Source organism: Dendrobium catenatum, unplaced genomic scaffold, assembly GCF_001605985.2.
Source record: "Dendrobium catenatum unplaced genomic scaffold, ASM160598v2 fragScaff_scaffold_1483, whole genome shotgun sequence".
Lineage (NCBI taxonomy): Eukaryota > Viridiplantae > Streptophyta > Magnoliopsida > Asparagales > Orchidaceae > Dendrobium > Dendrobium catenatum.
In genome coordinates, this window is record NW_021319945.1 from 1031502 (window position 1) to 1050446 (window position 18945).

Below are 18945 nucleotides of genomic sequence, written 5' to 3' on the forward strand. Positions count from 1 at the left end.
ATTAGGAGCTTTTCTCTTTAATACTCCAAGCACATCTTTTGCAATATTCTTAATATCAGTAGCCACTTTTTCACACATAACATTAGCATCCTCATACACAGATAAAATCTTAAGATCTAAAATCTTACTCTCAAAAATATTTTTGTTAATATTCTTTAAATGCCCCCATCTAATCCTAGAAAATCGTTTTACTTTATTTTTTATTATCTGCCCCTTTATCTTAAAGTCCAAAACTAATAATAGATGTTGGGTACATTCAAAGAACACAAGTGCAAACAAAATTTTATTAATAATCCATCATTGCATTACACAAGCAAGGGTCTCTATATATAGGCCTAAGAAACTAAAATAAGACACATATGCCTCTAGGGCTTACATAGGATGACCCTCTTAAGTAAGGGTAAAAAGAGAAAATTCAAAATAAAATTAAAAATTACAAATAACAAATTAAGATAAGGTGGAATGATTTCGGCCGTCGATCGTCGCCTCCTATTTTGGAAATCTTCATGATCGGATGTTCGCATCAATTAGTCCATGAGGAGTACACCTCATGAAAAAGAATCTTGATGCACTCCTTGTATTATTGGAATTTTTGACCATGCACGCTATAGTTAATAAGTTAATTGATCAAGCTGTTGACATGAATATTGAATGTAAAAGTGAACAAATCATGCCTACTAGTTGATAAGTCAATTAAACAACCTGTTGTAACTCCTGATGTTGTTTCCAACAAGATTATTTCAAATAAAATTAAAAATAATTTGATTTTTTAGTTCTTTGTTTGTTGACATATTAAGCTTATAATGAGAGATCTGTGGAGAAAATCAAATTTAGTCAATATTACAAACAATTTTTAATGACCATTACCCTAAAGGAAACTTGAATTGAACTTTTCATTTTTTGTACTTCTAAAAACGTGCATAAATCTTCATTTACTAAATTTAGGCTATTTGAATTAGCCTTCTTCAAAGAGAATGTTTGTCTATACAGGCATATAATAGTCAATATTAGTTTCCATTAAGATGCATACTGGCATTTTAGCATCTTTTGGTTTGCTACATCATTTATATGGTTTTTTTGATTTACATGAATGTGAGTACTAATTATTAATTATGACAACTATAAGTCTACTGCATTTTTGAAATGCAAACTAGTTGATGAAGGAATTATACTTCTAAATCTCGAAAGGCTTCATATGTGAACCTTTGATAGTTTAGCTAGAAAGGTGAAGTCATATAAAATCATACATCAAATTGGGGTCAATATTTATGAAATATAAAATTTGGGGCTCTATAATATCATTTTAGACTTCAATATATCAATTTTAATTTATTTTATCAATCTACTACTAAAGCTGTAGCTTTTTCTCTTTTTTTTTTCACCTCTTTTCAAATCCATTTCTTACAAATTGCTGGACAAATCCACCTCTCTTATTCTAGATGTTATCTTATAGGCAAGGATTCTATCCACTACTTATTGATGGTAGATATCAAGAGTATTTTATGCTTTGGTATGACATATCTCCTTGTGATGATTTATAGATTATCTTGTAAGAAGCCTAATAATTTCCCTATATTTGCATGCAAAATATCAAATACTTAATTTATCAGAGCCAAAGTTTCACAAACCTTATAAATGATGCAAATCTAAAAAACTACACATTAATTATGCTAGTCATGTGTATGATATTGAATTGTTTTTTTTAAATATTCTAGTTTTGATATTTTCTAGTTTATTTGATGTTTGATGAATGAGATGAGTTCTCTAGTGTTTTGGTTACTGTTACAAATTTTTGGTTACCATTACAAGTGCTTCAATTCAATTATCTTCTGATCCCTGTGCTGTGATTTAAATATGTTCCTTCAATATGGCCTCTGTTTTTAGTTCTTGCTAGTTATGGCTTTGATGTTGTATCTGTGATGGTTTTTTTAGAGATGGGTCGCTGTTGCCTTGTGATTCTCTGCTGCATCTTCTGATGGTGCAGATTTGCCTCATGCGAAATAAGCCTTGCTTTCTTTAGCAGTTGCTCTCTGTTTCGTTTCCTTATTATATATGAATTGTATCCAGCATAGTTGTTAAATTTGGAAAATGTTGTCTCTGTGGTTTTCCTATGCTTACCTACTTTACGGAATCCAATAATCGGTTGGGAAGTTTCCTTCTTCACTTGGTTTCTTACTTCAACATGGGAGTCAGTTGTCTCTCTACATCAACAAGTTTCCTTTTACTTCTGCAGTGGTTTTCTTCTTGGGCATTATAGCTTTATTTGGCTATTCAGGAAATTGTGAGTTATGGTTTACTTGTTTTTTTGCGCATCCGATTCTAGACTTGCATTAGTGAACCCTAGTCCCAAGACGTCCTACATCAATTATCATGCTTCAGGATGCTTTGTTGAACTATACCATGGCATCAATATTAGAAGAGAACTAGCCTCGAGAGTTCAATGGACACTGCTAAGCAACCAATCTAAAGATCAAATTTGTAAATTATTGTCACGACTCGGTCAGGAGACTCGAATTAACGAGTCAAGAACAGATAGTCGGACGGTGATTTAAATTTTCAATTACTAACTATTTCTAATAAGTAGAAAGAGCCACTAAAACCTCAAAAATATATAAATATATAAATGCCTTTCTCTTGGAGCAAACCCTCCCACAGGCAAGCTTTTTGAAGTGTGGACCAAATGCGACCAGCTTATGTGGAAAAAAACACAACATTAGCCCCTTTTTTACCATATGCAGTTAGTTAAATTGGAGATGCCATAACTTGACCTCGTGACCTTTTCTGCGATGCGATACCTTGTTAAACTTTGGTAATTAAATTAATCTTATAAGTTTGAGATTGTAAGCCATGGTCCAGACAAATCTTGTGTTCTACCAAAGATTAATAATGGGCTCATCTGGTGACATTACGTAGGTCATATAATATGTTGGGCTGGTCCAATGACAGTCCCTATCCATAAGCAGGCTGCATGTGCCTATTCTGTATGTTTTTTTTTTTTTTTTTTGTTTAGGTATTTATACAGGTTTTTATGAGATTGAAGTAGTGTAAGGAGTTCTTATGATGTAGAGAGGCTATTGACAAAATTCAGATTTCCTTTACTGCCGGATCATCATATTGTTGATATTATGAAGCTATAGATCAGGCAGACTTAGAGGCTGAGTCCGCTTATTACAGTTATGTTACAGTGGTGATCTTTCCATTATCGCTATCTGAAGTTTGGTATTCATCTCCCCCCTGCTTATAATTTGACATAATTTTTGCAACATCAAACCTTTTGGATTATTCATGTATGAGGCTGTTATTTTTTTATTTTTTATTTTTCATGAGTAGATATGTGGGCTTCAAACCATTGTATGTAGTCGTTTAATTGATTTATTTCATGACAAACTACAAAACTTCTAAATGTTTTGTACGAAGGATATCAGTTTGTACTTCTAATGAGTAGGTCTATGAAGGCTTAGAATCTTTGCGTTTGATTATTTTATTGGTTTATTTCTTGCATTTTATCTCACATTCCAAGTTCTTAGAAATGTAAAGTTATGGACTATTATTTGTTATAATTATTGAGCTCCTGAGCTATTTTTTACTTTATGCTATCAGATTAAGCCCAAGGTTGGAACTGTATGCTTTGGAGTAGCTGCGAGCCAGGGAGCGCTGCTTCTTGCTGGAGGTGAAAAGGGAATGCGTTATGCCATGCCAAATGCTAGAATTATGATACATCAACCACAAACTGGATGTGGGGTGTGTATAAAGTTCCAACTATTTGTTACCTTATGTAGCAACACGAGTGATAAATTGTTACTGCAATTGGCACTAATTAGTCTTGCTGACGACAAATTGGTTTTTCTTGTGCTCACGATGCATAACTCTTTTGTAGGGTCATGTGGAGGATGTGAGGCGACAAGTTAAGGAAGCGGTTCAATCTCGTCATGTGAGTTTTCAAACTTGAATATTGCATTATTATTAGTATTTCATTGGATAAATACGTGCTTACACACATTCATATACTTTTATATGTATGTTTTTATGTGTATATAGACATAATCGAGCTACTACTATTGAGCAAAACAAGATGAATAAGGCCTTGTTTATGTTTGCCTACTTAAATAAATGAGCTTATAAAAATTAAATGAATTTGAACAAATTATTATGCTGAATACGATTGATATGAACAATGAGAATTTTTAATAGCCTCCCTCTTGTGTGATTCTTGCTATGATGATCTCGCTAGAGGTGGTTATATTGAGAAACACTAGGGTGTGTTGCTATTAAATTCAGAAAATTGAAGAGGAAAAAAAAAAATACTTTATTGCATGAAACTCTCCCTATTTATGAAATCTTTACAAGATATCTTAATAAGGAAATAAATAGTTATAGAATAATGCATAATTGTACTAATATAATTCGTACTAAATCAGCCACCCAAATATGAAAGGAGATTGGTGTGATCCAAGTGAGCCTCCCACAGATCCTCATGTTGGCCATGAGATTAAGAGGGAAGGGATGACTGGGGTGGCTATGAAGATATTTGACAATCTCCCTCAAGTTGGGGAATCTGAATAAGTCATACCCAACTTGGTAATCAGTCCTAAAAAGGTAAAGTTATCAAGTCCCTTGGTAAGAATGTCTGCAAGCTGATCTTTTGATGAGATATGATAAATACAGATAAGTCCACTGTCCAATTTCTCCTTTATGAAATGTCTATCTATTTCTATGTGCTTGATCCTGTTGTGCTAAACTTGATTATGAGTTATGCTGATTGCTAATTTGTTGCCACAATGTAGCTTCATAGGTCCTTCCCACTTGATCATTAGGTCTTTGTTAGACTGGTCTAGGAGCGATCAACCCCTGTTATTGGAGGCATTCAACCTCAAAGTCCCCCCACCCCCTTTTTGGGGTGGGGTCCAACAATAGTTAGAGAAGTAATTAAGGGGGTTGGGGGGAAAATTCAGGTGGGCTTTAGCCGGTGGCCAGGGATTTGAGAGAGCGGATCTTTCTCTCAAATTGAAGATCCAATTGTATCTTGCTATTTCATTTATAAATCTTTCAATAAAAAGTGTTTTGAGTGTTTCTATTCCTAGTTTTCTTATTGTATGTTCTTTAGTTTTGCTAAAATCAAATTTCAGCCTAGGGTTTTCTAAATTTTTGCATCAACTTCTTATTAGCTTTCTAGAATCATCTTGATCCATAATAGCTCACATATACCCAAGGCAATAGTTCTGAACTGTGTCTCTGCACTAGAACTTGCCATCACATTTTGTTTCTCACTCCATGTAATTAGAATTCCTCTAAGGAATGTGCAATATCCTGAGATAGATCATCTATCTACTGGTGATTTTGTGCAATCTGCTTTAGTATAAATTTTTGGGGTTATTCCACATTCTCTTCTGATAAAAATCCCCTTTTCTGGATTTCCCTTGAGGTAGTGTAGTATTATGTCTATTGCTTGCATGCGAGCCTGCTTTGGCTCTGCATGAACTGGCTGACCATGCTTACAATAAAGACTATATTTGATCTGGTGTGGGAAAGGTAGATTAATTTTCCTACAAGTCTTTGGTAAGCTCCCTTATCTACGTCTGGATCCTTTTTAGCTTCCCCCAATTTGAAATTTAGTTCTATTGGTATTGGTGCTGGTTTACAAGCTAGTTTACTTATTTCTTTAAGTTTCTGTTGTGAAATGAAGATTCCTCCACTTAAATTTCTAGGAAACATTTCAATCTAGCAAGTTCTTTGATCTCAAATTTCTTAGTAAGGCATTTCGTTTGAATCATTTTCTACTTTTCATCATTCTTAGTCAAGATGATGTCATCCACATAAACTAATAAAATTATGACTCCCCCTCAGTCTAAGTGCTTGAAGAATAATGTGTGGTCCTTTGGCTCTACCAATATACATTGAGTAGCATGACCTTTGAGAATATTCTAAACCAAGCTCTAGATGACTACTTTAGCCCATATAGAATTTTTTTAACCTACACACTTTTTCACCCCCAGAATTCTCATTGAATCATTGTGGAATCTCTATAAATATTTTTTTCCTTCAAATCCCCGTGTAAGAATGCATTTTTGACATCCAGCTGTTACAGATGCACGTTATAATTAGCTGCTAGGGAGAGCAGGATCCTAACGGTGTTCATCTTGACCACAAGTTCAAACATTTCCTGGTAGTCAATGACGTACGTCTGAGTGTACTCTTTTGCAGTGTACCATCAGATTTGTATTTCATAGAGAATACCCATTTGCAGCAGACTAGTCTTTTTTTCAACTAGCAGGTCGATGATCTTCATGGTATTGTTCTTCTCCAGGGCCTGAATTTCAACTTTCATTGGATTTTTCTAATTTTTATTAGATAAGGTTTCAGAAATATTATTAGGAATATGAATATCATTTAGTATAATTTGGAATTTTTTGTGTGTATGTGAGAAATTATGGAAGGATACAAAATTAGTTACAGGTACATGGGAGGTTTTTAGGTGAACTCGTTTTTATCGCAATTTTAGGAGAAGGTTTAGATTCTTGTATCTGCTCTGGAACATATTTTGGATTTGTATGTCTGGAATATACCTTTCCAAATCTCATGTTAACCATAATAGCTTTGTCCTTAATTTCCCTGGCTATGGTTTCAGGTTTGGGTAGATTGATTTGAGGTGGAGCTAGAAGGTCAAGGGGGAAAGCTTATTTTTCTTATCTTCCTCGGTTTTAGTCTTCCCCCTAAATATCAAATTTGGTGAAATAGGATTTTTGTTCATCAAAATTGACATAAACATATGCAAGGATTTTCTTGGAGGGGTGATAATACTTATAACGTCTTTGGGTGGATGAATATCTAACAAAGATACATTTGAGTGCTCATGGATCTAATTTTTTATATTTTGGTTGTGAATGTGAACATAATTAGTTCATTTAAAGATTTTTGGTGTGATGTTGTTATGAGTTTGGACTTCGGGATAAAAGAGGACAAAATATTTATTGATGTTTTTTAGTTCAAGGTTTTTGAAGGTAGTCGGTTTATTAGATATATGGAATCAGAAGGGTTTCCCCCAGTAGGATTTGAGTTCATTGTGGTGAAATAGAAGTGCACGGGTGGAGGCAAGAAGGTGGTCATTTTTTTCTTTCAGCAACTTTGTTTTGTTGAGGGGTGTGAATTTAGGAAGATTAATTAAAGATACTTTCCTTTTGAAAGTAGGAGGATAAGGTATGATAAAAGTAATATTTGGCATTGCTAGAATGAAGTTTTCTTATTTTTACTCTGAATTAATTCTGGATCATGTTGTGAAAAATGGGGAGGATAGATGTATGTTTCTAGTGTCTGTCATCGATTTTGACTGTTTTTGTCTGATTTGAGTTCAAGGGGCTCCTTTTAGGTAAATTCTACGCTTCGATCACAACGGTGTTGTCCGTTTGGCAATCTTAGGTCGTTTGACCACTTTGGTGATGCATCACGCCCGCCAATTGTCGCTCGCATTGCCGTTTTCGCTCTTTTTCAGTGTTTCTTAGTGTATGGGTTAACAACATTATTGACCCTATATTTTTAAATGATATAGATGATGCTAATGAGTTTGCTAACTTGAAAATGTCATAATAATATAATAAATTAGTTATTAGTGAGAAGTGTTTGGCTATTGCAAAAACTAGTGGTATTTATGAAACTAAAATATTCGAGCGTGATCAAAGTTAAAAGTGAAATAATTTTCATCTATACTTTACACTTTGCAAATGAAACTAAAGATGATGAGGGTGATGTAGATCATTACAATTTAGGAGATTATTATGATGTTGATGAAGGAAAGAGACTTTTTTTGACTCATGATGATGATGACAATTCTCAAAACGACTTGCTTTAGTTTCCTAAAAAGCATTGAACTTGAAAAAAATTGTAATATTTTGAAGTTGAGGCATTGAGCTCTTGAACTTAATTATCACTTTGCATGCTTTTATTATCATTATAGTTTCTCTTTTGTCTAATAGTCTTTCATATTTACCTGTATTTTTATCTATAATTTTTTAATATTTTGTACCATGTTTAGAATTCACCGAAACCTTTATGCTATGGTGTGTTATTTGCTATTGACAAGAATGATAAGAAGCTAAAGATCATTGATATATATGCTCTGGCTTTAGGTGAAGTGTTCTTGTTAGCATAATATTTTAGAAAATTTTGTTATTTATATTTCTTGGATTATGTAATGGGATAAAGGTTGTATGATGATGTTGTTGTATTATTTTTTAGATTATGTTATTTTTCTTATACTTCTAGACAGTGCATTATGTTCTATTGTAAATGGGACAGGAAACTGATGCAAAGCAAAAGCCAATTCCCATTGTTGGCTGGTCATTGTGGATGGTAGAAATTTGGCGTCCGTACATCTGATTTCAGCCCAAAGAAGGCAGGTTGATAGCTTGGATCAATTCGAGATGGTCCGGTTTAGGTATTCCGTGATTTGGTTCATCCAAATGAAACTAGGATAAACGTTTGAATTAAAAAAAAAAAAATTGAAATTCAAAAGTTGAAGTATATATTTGGAATTTAAACATCGGATATGGAGGATTTTGGTGGAGGATGTTATGGATGAAAATATGGAAGATATTGTGCAAATGGTTGTGAAATAGATGGAGAATGAAATTTGAATTCTGGAATGGTAAGGGAAGGTTAGCTTGTTATAAGGAGAAATTATTTTGTGCGGACGCCGAACGCCATCTGGAGATCAACCAGAATGAGTCACGTCAGCACCGCAGCTCGGTAGTCATACTGCTCGGTACCATGGCTCGGTATTGCTCGGTACCGCGCTCGGTATTGCTGATGTGGTTCATTCTAGTTGCTCTCCGGATGTAGAGCTGCATTTGACGTTCCCACAGAATAATTTCTCTGTTATATGAGGCTTGTTCGGTGGCTGCAGGATGGTGGGGAGAGCTTATTTAGGGTATGATGGTTGTTATGCTGTTGTTGGTAGTGGTAGGAGTTCTTCGTCAGGTGAATGTCAAAGACAACAGGATAATGAGAAGTCGCGGAGAAGAGCCAAAGATCTTTTTCATTCCTTCACGATGCAATCGCTTTTTTCTTATACTGAAATTGATGTAGCAGGGGAGAGAAACCTTTAGATCCTTATTTATTTGCTATGATTCTTGTCGATCTGGGGTAGTTTTTATGGAGCAGAAGGGTTTTAGCGTTAAGTGGAAAGAAAGGTGAAGGAGAGTTGAGAGCAAGATAGACGGGCAAGGGAGAGAGAGAGAGCTGCAAGAAGCAATATACAATTTTGTCATTCCATTAGTATGCCCTTGGGTACCTTTTGAAGGAAAATGTATTTGGGTGTAATTACGTAAATATTTGCAAATTAAAAAAAGAACTTAAATTATTTAAAGAAATAAAATAAATATTATAAATGCATCTAACTAATAAAGCAATGGATGATGAATTGATGATCATCTCATTATGGATGACACATTGGTATTGTTCAGATGTCATCATTAGTTAATTTATTTTTTTCTATAATTTTTTTAAATTATAAATAATGTTGGTTTCCTGATTTCATATCTTTTAAAATAAGGATGATATAGCTTGTATAAATAAAGATGGTTGTATGAGTAGGACATGCCTCAAGCACGGTTCATGTTAGCAGAACCTCATGAAATAGCAGGAAATTGAAATTTGAGTTAACCAGAAAACCACAAGAAGCTGGGTGCGGCAGAATTGAGATTTTTATGATGTATATTCTTTAATAACAAAGTTAAATTGGTAAATCGCAGTCGGGCCCCCTAAGGGCATCTCCAATCGAAAATCCCATTTTTCACTTCAAAATGCAGTGAAACTCAAAAATGCCATGATTTATCATAGACGGGGAGAAGGTAGCATGTTATTCAAAGTGCCAAATCTAAATGATTGGTTTGTTTGATCATCTGTTTGTACAAAAAATAGGCAAACTTGAAGAGAGAACCTATTTCCCTTGATATGTACCATCAAGAATTTTCTTATCTTGAATTCTAGTAGGATTTGTGTTATTCTTTTGGAACAGGGTAGCAAATTGAAATAACTAAAGCAGAGTTCATCCTTTCAGAAAATAGATAAAATGTATGCTGCTTTTACCAACCAACCTTTAGAGAAGGTGCAACAGTACACTGAAAGGGATCGCTTCTTGTCAGTCTCGGAGGTACGTTATTTTGTAAAGAAAAATTGGGTCAGGATGTCCCGACTAAAATTTAAGCTTGTTTGGGACGGTTTTTCTTTTGATTTTTAAAACAGCTTTTTAGTACAAGAATTTCTTGAATTTAAAGTTTTTGTACTCTAAAACTGTTTTAGAAAGTTATCCCAAACGAAGCCTTAGTTAGAATTAATTTCTTAAAACTCTTATATTTGCTTTGAGACCTTCATCAAGGTAATTGCATTTGTCTCAAAATAAATTCAAGAGTTTAAAAACTCATTCTAATCAAATTTTGGTCACATATCCATCACCCAATTTGTTTTCCCTTTATTGCTATTTCCTTGGGCCATACTGTTTCAGCTTTGAATTGGAAAAAACTGAAAAGGAAAATCCTGCCACTCAGTCTGTGACATAACTTTCCTACTCTCTCAGGCATTGGAATTCGGACTCATTGATGGAGTCTTGGAAACAGAATACTGATTACAGTTCATGAAGATGAATCTCTCAATAGTTACTTTCATCTCATAATACTAAGGTTTGATGGCCTTATCCTACTCTGCAAATTAATTTGAAGTGAGATGCAAGCTACCAGGAGATTTTGATTGCTGGAATACATGGAAAACGAGTTGATTAGAGGAATTGCATGTCCTTTTGTTTGGATTCTTAATGATATCCATTTTGTGCTCTTAATTGTTTCTTTTTAAATTTTTAATATCTAAAGAACTAGATTTAAATATTATCTTGATAATTTGTTTAAAGTTTCTGAATGTTTATACTTTTTTTATTTTTCTTCGCTTTCTTTTTGAGGATGTTGTAGTGATCTGTTGTTAGAGGAGAAATTATTGTGTGTGGAATCCGGATGCAGAGTTGTGTTTGGGCTGTGAGTGTACATAATTTATATACACCGTGTCCTTTGATTTTTGTACGCAATGTGTACATAATGAATACACACTGTGTACGCTCACATGTTCGGATACAACTCTGTGTCCGGACTCTGTACTGAATAATTTCTCGTTGTTGTTGAAGTTGTATGCTGAACAATGCCTGATATATTTGTGTCAGGTGCGCGTTTCAGGATGAATGGATATGAATGAATTTATCACCAAATTTGATTTTTGTTCATGGTATCAGAGCAAGGTTTCTGGTGATACTGAATTTCTTCACCATGGTTGGAGTTATCTCATGCAAACTTATCTACCATAAGAGGTTTTGTACCTGTAAGCTCTATGAATGGGTCATCAAACTCTTTTACATAGTTGTGCCAATCCTTGCAAACAAGAGCAAAAAATTAACTGAAGAACTTGAGAAATTGCAAAGTTATATTATTATGGCTTGCCTTAATATCAATTCCATGGTGTTAGATAAGAAAAATATACATGTTTTGGAAGACAATAAAGGAAATTTGGTAGTTTAATAAATATGCTTTAGTTTAGGAAAGTAGCATGTTAAAAGCTTGAAAGGAGTTATCTCTCATCGTTTTGAGAAGGAGATCTTAAAGGAGGAAAAATCTGATTCTAATAATTTGACTCTCCAACCTGTTAGGAGGAACAAGAAGTTTGTGCGACAGCCAACAACTTCTGTGTTAATAGATGGATATCATTGGGTGCTACGCGCGTCTTCTAAAACAGAGGGTATTGTACTTACCAGATTTTAGAGAGGCTGCCATTTTACTAGTAGGCCGCCAGTTCCCTTACCAGAACCTCTAAAATCGTACCTAGGGCTTTGAGATTTTATCTAAAATTAGAAATCCTCAATAAGGGAACAATACTATCACTTAATACAAAAATTTCTTAACAGAGATGATAGGAGATGGATTTATTCTACTATATGGGATGAAATTATTTGGTTGATGGTGAAAAGATAAAAAATTTATTGAAAAGAATATATTTTTTAACTTCTATTAAGGTGTAAATTTAGACTTATTAGATGAATCAAAAGGAAAATTGATAGGGATGAAGTAATTTCCCAATTATTTGTGAATCATTTGTTGAAGTTAGAAGGGAGGGAAGATGAAATGAGTTCAATGAGGCTGTGGACCTCATTCTAAAGAGAAAATTTGGAGTAATCATTTTTGTAAGCCTACATGAAAAATCAGCAAATTAGATTCGATGATTATTTTATATCTCTGAGTCCAGGTGTTTTATTATTGTGGAGCTCTTTTTGGTGTCTTGCTTAGATTTGCTTAGATTATCTAATTGCTTGATCTGATTCGAGCTTATTTTTGTGCTCGGATGAGCTGCTCCTTGTTTTCCAAGGGTTTTTGTAATCATGTGGTTTACTTGTAACTTTTTCTGAGAATAATATACGGGCTATGCCCAAATTTTTTCCAAAAAAAAACTTAAATAAATTAAACAAAAATAATTGGGCTTTTAGTCTAACACATAAATTCTCTTTTTTGTTGGAAGGTAGTAGGGTTCATGCACTACTTATAATAGAGGGTGAAGAATATGTAGAAGGGATAGTAGCCTCTCTATCAAATCCACATGGTCCTTCAAAGATCTCACCCCTTAAGTAGGGTCACACTCAAACTTCGTCATATGATGCAATATTGAGGGCAGTGATGCACTTTTATTTTGACATTTTGTGAGCAATTTGTTAATAGTTACATTTAATTGGTATGCTAAGTTGTCAAATAGCTCAATGAAAACTTTTGTAGAGTTAGAATCCCTATTCATTAAAATATTTGTTGGAGTTCAACGTCACATCATAATGAGAGATCTAGTGGTTGAGAAATTTAAAGAAAATAAAGGTTACGAAAGAGCAACCAAAGTAGAAAGAAAAATCAATAAAGACGCCCAATCTTATGAACCATTCAAAGAATATCAACAAACATCTCTTTTATAAGAGAGGTAGTGGTAAAAATCTTCAAATTCATGATAAAAAGTGACAATTTTCAATTACACAAACCCAATAAGCTAGTAAAAGTCGATAAGTTCAATGAATCAAACTATTTTCTTTATTATCGGATGTTGGTCGAGGATTTTTATCTTTCAATTTTAGATTGAAGAAGAGCGCAAAGTGGGAAGAATGGATATCCCCAAGTTGTATTTAGTGGATCTAGGATAGGAGTTTGTTAAGGTGATTTTATGGGAGACCACTCCTTTATTGTAGAATTTAAAATAGTGATAAGATCTTTATCAGTTGTAATGGAGTTTTTGTTGATGTAACTATTATGTTAAAGCCTGAATAAATTGTGGAAGTCATCTTTAGAAATGCTCTTTGCATTTTACCACTCGAATGATATCAAACAAAGATAAATATAAACAAACTATATATTAAGAATTGCTCCACCACCGGTACCTTTGTTTCTTTACAAAGCGGGTGAATAGTGGATCACCTAAAATGGACTACAACTTAGCTTAGCTTAGCTTAGGAAACTCCTTGTGAGTTTAAGCATTCTTGATGCTCTCATGCTTTCTCCTAAATTGCAAAGTCTTTAATCAAAGCTTTTCTTGGTCCAAATATTTAATTAGTTTGCTCAACCCATAGAGGGTTCCTTTGAGGAAGCTCTATACTTAAAGGAAATTCTTAGATTATATCTTCTTATGAGTACTTGCTCATCAAAATTATTAACCACAATCATCCACTCTATATAATAGTGAATATTGATAACTTTAAGTTAAATGTGATGTATCAGTCAACATAATAAATCTAAAAACTCTCGTCTACCTCAATGCAGACACATAAAAATTATGCTATGATAAAATGCTATTTCATGGCTCAAATGATAAGAGAGAGAGGGCTTTATGTTATATTACTCTTTCACTACTTGTGGTTTATCAGACGCTGATAGTTAGTAGACATTAGTTAGGCAATAGAGATCAGCGATGATGATCATGTGATGACTGTAGTTGGATGACAATGATTGGGTTATAGTAATTGCTGGCGGTTGTTATTGATCGTTGAACAAAGCTATAATATTATTCAAATGTCTAAGTGCTCTTCAAATTTAACTCAACATCCAAGCTTCCCTTAATGTGAGGATTTATGATCTATATAATTTTTAGGAGCGATATTTTAATCATTTTAGCCAAAATTCCTAAACACTCCATAGAACATCCTATGTTGATTCATTGATTGTTAATTGATCTTTTAGTATTTAAATATCTTAATGACCTCATAGTAATCTTGTACTTATTGTATTACTCTTATCGAAAATCATATTTTGACTATAAGCACGTAAAATTTAGGGATCATTTGATCCTTTAATTAATGTCACAAGTTTTTTAACTACACTTTAAGTGATTGAGTTGAGCTTTCACTTTTTGTATTATTCTGTTAGTCTCATCGAAATATTCATTTTGATTATAAGTTTACTAAAAATGGAATCTCGATGATCCTGAAATTAATTTAAAATTTTTATAATTCAAATTTCACATAAATATCCTAAATTTAATTTAAAAAATTTTCAATTTTGCCATGTGAAATGTCCATATCATGGCTTACACAAGCATACTATGGTGAGTTTATTGATCTTGCATAATCATCATTTATATAAGGAACTATAGTTGAAACCTTCTTAAGAGCAGTGTTGATAGTTATTGAAGCCCAATGTTTAATGAATAAAGAAATCTTATACAAGAAAAAAATTAAGATCATCATCCATAAGTAACTTACTTGATGGAATTGATAGTGCTTCACCAAAGCAGTGCATCTCATCTAGTTTCATATTATATTGTCTATTCTTCATATTTGTTGAAGCCTTATGCTTGCGATTTGGGATTTGGAGCACTATCAAATATTGTCTATATCCTGAATCGTAGAAACTTGTAGATCCAGAAAAGCCTTAGAAGCATCAGAGCCAGACAAAAACCTCCTTGAAGGATTTGGGATTCCGAATCAAATATACAATCACGTCTTTGAATATAATTCAATTATAGAATGAGTATATTCAACCCTGAGTATATTGATTGAACATTACATGATTGAATAATAATCAAATCAGGATTGAATATACTCATTCTATAATTGAACTATATTCAAAGATGTGATTGAACAGTTTATATATTGAGTTAAAATATCTGCCTAATTAAGACATTATTCAAATATTGTCAAATAAAGAATCAAAATATAGTGCTTAGCATATTGAATAAAGAAACCTGCAATGTCACTGACATGATAACTCCTAAGGGAAGAAATTTGGACGAAGATACGACACGACTACGATCATTGGCGGAGGGAAGGGGGGGCCAAGGGGGGCACGTGCCCCCCCTAAAAAAAAAAAATTAATTATTAGTATATTCAACCAATCATCACCACCAAAGGAGAACAAGGAAGAGCAAAGGTTCACTTGTACATTTTTTATATATGAGAGAAATATATTATTTTCTCTTATATGCATGCTAGATCTTGTATTTAAATTAGAAAGGCGCCAAAAATGCAGGTGGGCCCGACAAAAATCTCGAAATATTAAGGCCAGCAGTGAAGAGTATTATTCCACGAGCAACTGCTCATTTGGGTCAGTGCACTGTACAGACTTCTGAAACTTTCAAGAAATGGTCGCACTAAATTATCTACTAAATTTAATATTTATATGAAAATTGTCACACTTTCTAAGAAAATTATATTTATTTGACCCAATTAAAAAAATAGATAATAGTAAATTTTTGCTTAAAAATGCGTGATTGGCCACTAAATAAAATGAATTTTGAATTTTTTTTTTGCACGAATTACCAAACCACTTCGGAGTTCTGAGCAGTAAGGTAATAAATTGTGTCATATAATGTTCAAATAAAGAAATAAATAGAGTAAATACTAAGCATTACCTGTCAATATATATTTAACATTTGCTCTATGTTTTATTAGGGGTATCAAAATTTGATCTAACACGAAATCTGACTCAGATCTAATCCAAAAAGTTGGGTTCGGGTTCGAGATTTCAACCTATTTTTAAAATAGGGTCTGATTCGGGTTGACCTGACCACCCAAAATCAACCCGTGTTAACCCCGAAAGGATAAAACCTAGCTTGCAGCCGTGGTGCATCTCGCGCTTGCCTCCAATGCTCGCCATTCGCCAGCTGAGCTCGCTAATCGTGCTTGCCTTCTAGCCACAGACAGCATAGCCCGACCACTAGTGGTCTCGCCTCGAACTCGCACGGGTAGGGTGCGGGTTGAAAATCCTGACCCGTTTACAAAAATGAGTCGGGTTAGGGTCAACCCATTTAGACCCGGGTTAATTTGGGTTGGACCATAACCCGATCCATTGACCCATTTTGACACCCCTATGTTTTATGATAACAAAAATCTTTATTTATTTATTTTAGTTGTTGCTCCTTTCAATGTTCTTTGTTGTGCTGTCTTATTTGTCAGCTATGGCCTCATTTGGTATAATTTTTTTTGTTGTCTTATTTTTTTTATATTATAACTATAATTTTTATAACCTATATAATTAATATATACATATTTTATTTTGAGTGAATTTAAATTTATTTTATCAATGCAACTGAATATATAGACAATGAAAATGATAAATCTTGAATCAAAATATTCTAATTCAATTTGATAACTAAAAAATTTTAGTTTTCTTATTATCTCTAATTAGGACCAGTGTAATATATAATTAATCAATTAATTTATTAAATTTCATTATGATCAAAGAATATTATGAACAAAAAAAAAATTAGCTAAAAATGTACTGCCCAAATACTGAAGATTAGTGATAATTATATAATTTTTAATCCTTATAATCCCATCAAATGTCACATAGAAATTCTAATTATCATCACTATCTTTAGTTTATATGAGATGATTACAAAAAACAGATGCATTATAGAAACCTTTTTATCTCAAAATGATGTGCCTAATTTAATGGATTGACAGCAGCAATAAGAGGACCACCACAAGGGAAGAAACTTCAAAGCATTTTCATTAATGCGCCTTAGCACATAGCAGCCCACGAGGGAATCAATACTGATAAGATGTTACACATCATTGATAGCTATGTGTAATCAATCTTTTATTTCTATTTTTCTTCTTGTTATTCACTCTTAACAGTTTTCTTTAGCGGTGTCAATTATTGACACAACCCAACAATTCGATCCGAATCTGATCCGAAAAATTCGGATTAGGGTTGATCTGTTTAAGAAACGGGTCGGGTTTAGATTTCAATTCTCGAACCGTTTAAAAAATGGGGTCGGGTTCGGGTCAACCCGGTAACCCGAAATTGACCCGAGATTGACTCAGTTGCCAAGTGTCAACCGGCGTTACCTGCCTTGCGTAGTCGCAGGCTTTCGTGTCGACCGTCGAACTGTAGAACGGCGGAGCCGCACTGTTCGCCCCGGTCAATTCTGGAGCCGCATTGATAGCGTCGCATAGCCACACTGCCGCCTTGTGTCGAACCCCCGAAGCCGCACCGCCTCACCGATCACATTGCACAGCCGCACTGCAGCCTCGCGTATAACCTTGGAGTCACACCGATCGTGGCCTCGTGTAGTCCCAGCCTCGCATCAGTAGTCGCATCGCACCCCATAATTGCTGGCTCTCGCGGTTCGGGTTGGGTCAACCCGATAATTCGCACGGGTTGGGTCCGGGTTGACAAACCTGAGCCGTTTGTAAAACTGGGTCATGTTAATGTCAACCCGTTTACAGTCGGGTTAAATCGGATTAGACTCGAACCCACTCGTTGACCTGAATTGATACCCCTAGTTTTCTTATTACTTAGCTCTTCAAATGTTTGATCTCGCTATATTTTTATTATTATTTAAAAATTATGGGTTGGAAAACTATTTTTGTAAGGAGAGGAAGGTTTCGTTTGTGATAGCTTTAAATCACTGTTTTTTCTTTGCTTTCAAGAGATTTTTGTATTAAGAAGTAACTTTACAAAGCAATAAGTAAGCTGTCCCAAATGAAACCTAACTATTCCTACATCAAATTCACGATCAACTTTATAAAATGCTATGATCATTCCAAATAAGATGCAAATAATTTGGGACAGTTTGCTTAATACAAAATAGGTAAAAATACAACAAAATGAGGCCTTATCTATCATTCTATGATTACTAAATATTATCTGCTCATTCTCTTTCCTCTCATTTATCTTATCTTTCTCTTCCTTGAGCTTCTTTGGCTAATATTTTCCTTGTTCTTTAAAACGGTTGGGTGATATGAATAAAATATTCTATGAAGTAATTTAAGAAGCTCAAACTTATTTAGATTGGTTTTGGAATATCTTTTTTATTGCTTTGATTTTCCGTCCTCAACAATTATTTATATTTGACCATTATTTGCATTTTTTTTTAATTATTTCTCTACAACTTTATAAAACAGTAACAAAATTATCCCAAATGAGCCTTAATGCAGCTTTCTATAAAAATTAAAAAAAATATATCACATAGTAAAAAAGCTTTACTGTTTTTCAAAAAAAGTGCTGTTGAAAAATATAGTTTTTAAAAATAAAATATAAAAAAGACTTCATGTAATTACTTAGGTTTCATTTGGGATGGCTTTCTTCCTGCTTCTTAAAGCATTTTTTTAATAAAAATATTAAATTTTTTATACTAAAAGTTATTTTAAGAAGCAGCAAAAAAGCCGTCACAAATGAAGCCTTAGCCTTTGTTTTTAACCGTTTTTTTTTTGTTTTCTAAAACAACTTTTTTAGTACAAAAATTACTTGAAATAAAAATTTGTATACTAAAAAACAAGTTTAAAAAGCAGCAAAAAAACTACTTCAAACAAAACCGTAATTTTCAACAATAACTTTTCCAACTCACATAAAAAAAAAAGAAAAAAAAATGTCCCTGTCAATCTTATACCCAAATAATATACACATATTTTATTATAACAAAATCTCATCACAAAATACATAAAAATCA

The 18945-nt window shown here is 33.5% G+C and overlaps 1 protein-coding gene across 3 annotated transcripts in view; it reads left to right on the forward strand.

Moving 5' to 3' along the window:
* The window catches only part of LOC110115437 (ATP-dependent Clp protease proteolytic subunit 6, chloroplastic), a 38734-nt gene extending 27258 nt beyond the window's left edge, over positions 1-11476 (forward strand). Inside the window, exons 6-10 of one of the 3 annotated variants that reach the window (XR_003702853.1) lie at positions 3601-3741; positions 3878-3931; positions 10052-10144; positions 10568-10670; positions 11198-11476. Coding sequence is in view for 2 of the 3 variants with exons in the window: in XM_020848654.2 (XP_020704313.1) it covers positions 3601-3741; positions 3878-3931; positions 10052-10144; positions 10568-10615 (336 nt within the window). In the remaining variant the exon portion in view is untranslated. Of the gene's footprint in view, positions 1-3600; positions 3742-3877; positions 3932-10009; positions 10146-10567; positions 10903-11197 lie in introns of those variants that run through there. The other 2 variants (XM_020848654.2, XM_020848657.2) reach the window with 2 other exon arrangements.
* Positions 11477-18945: the final 7469 nt, after the last annotated feature.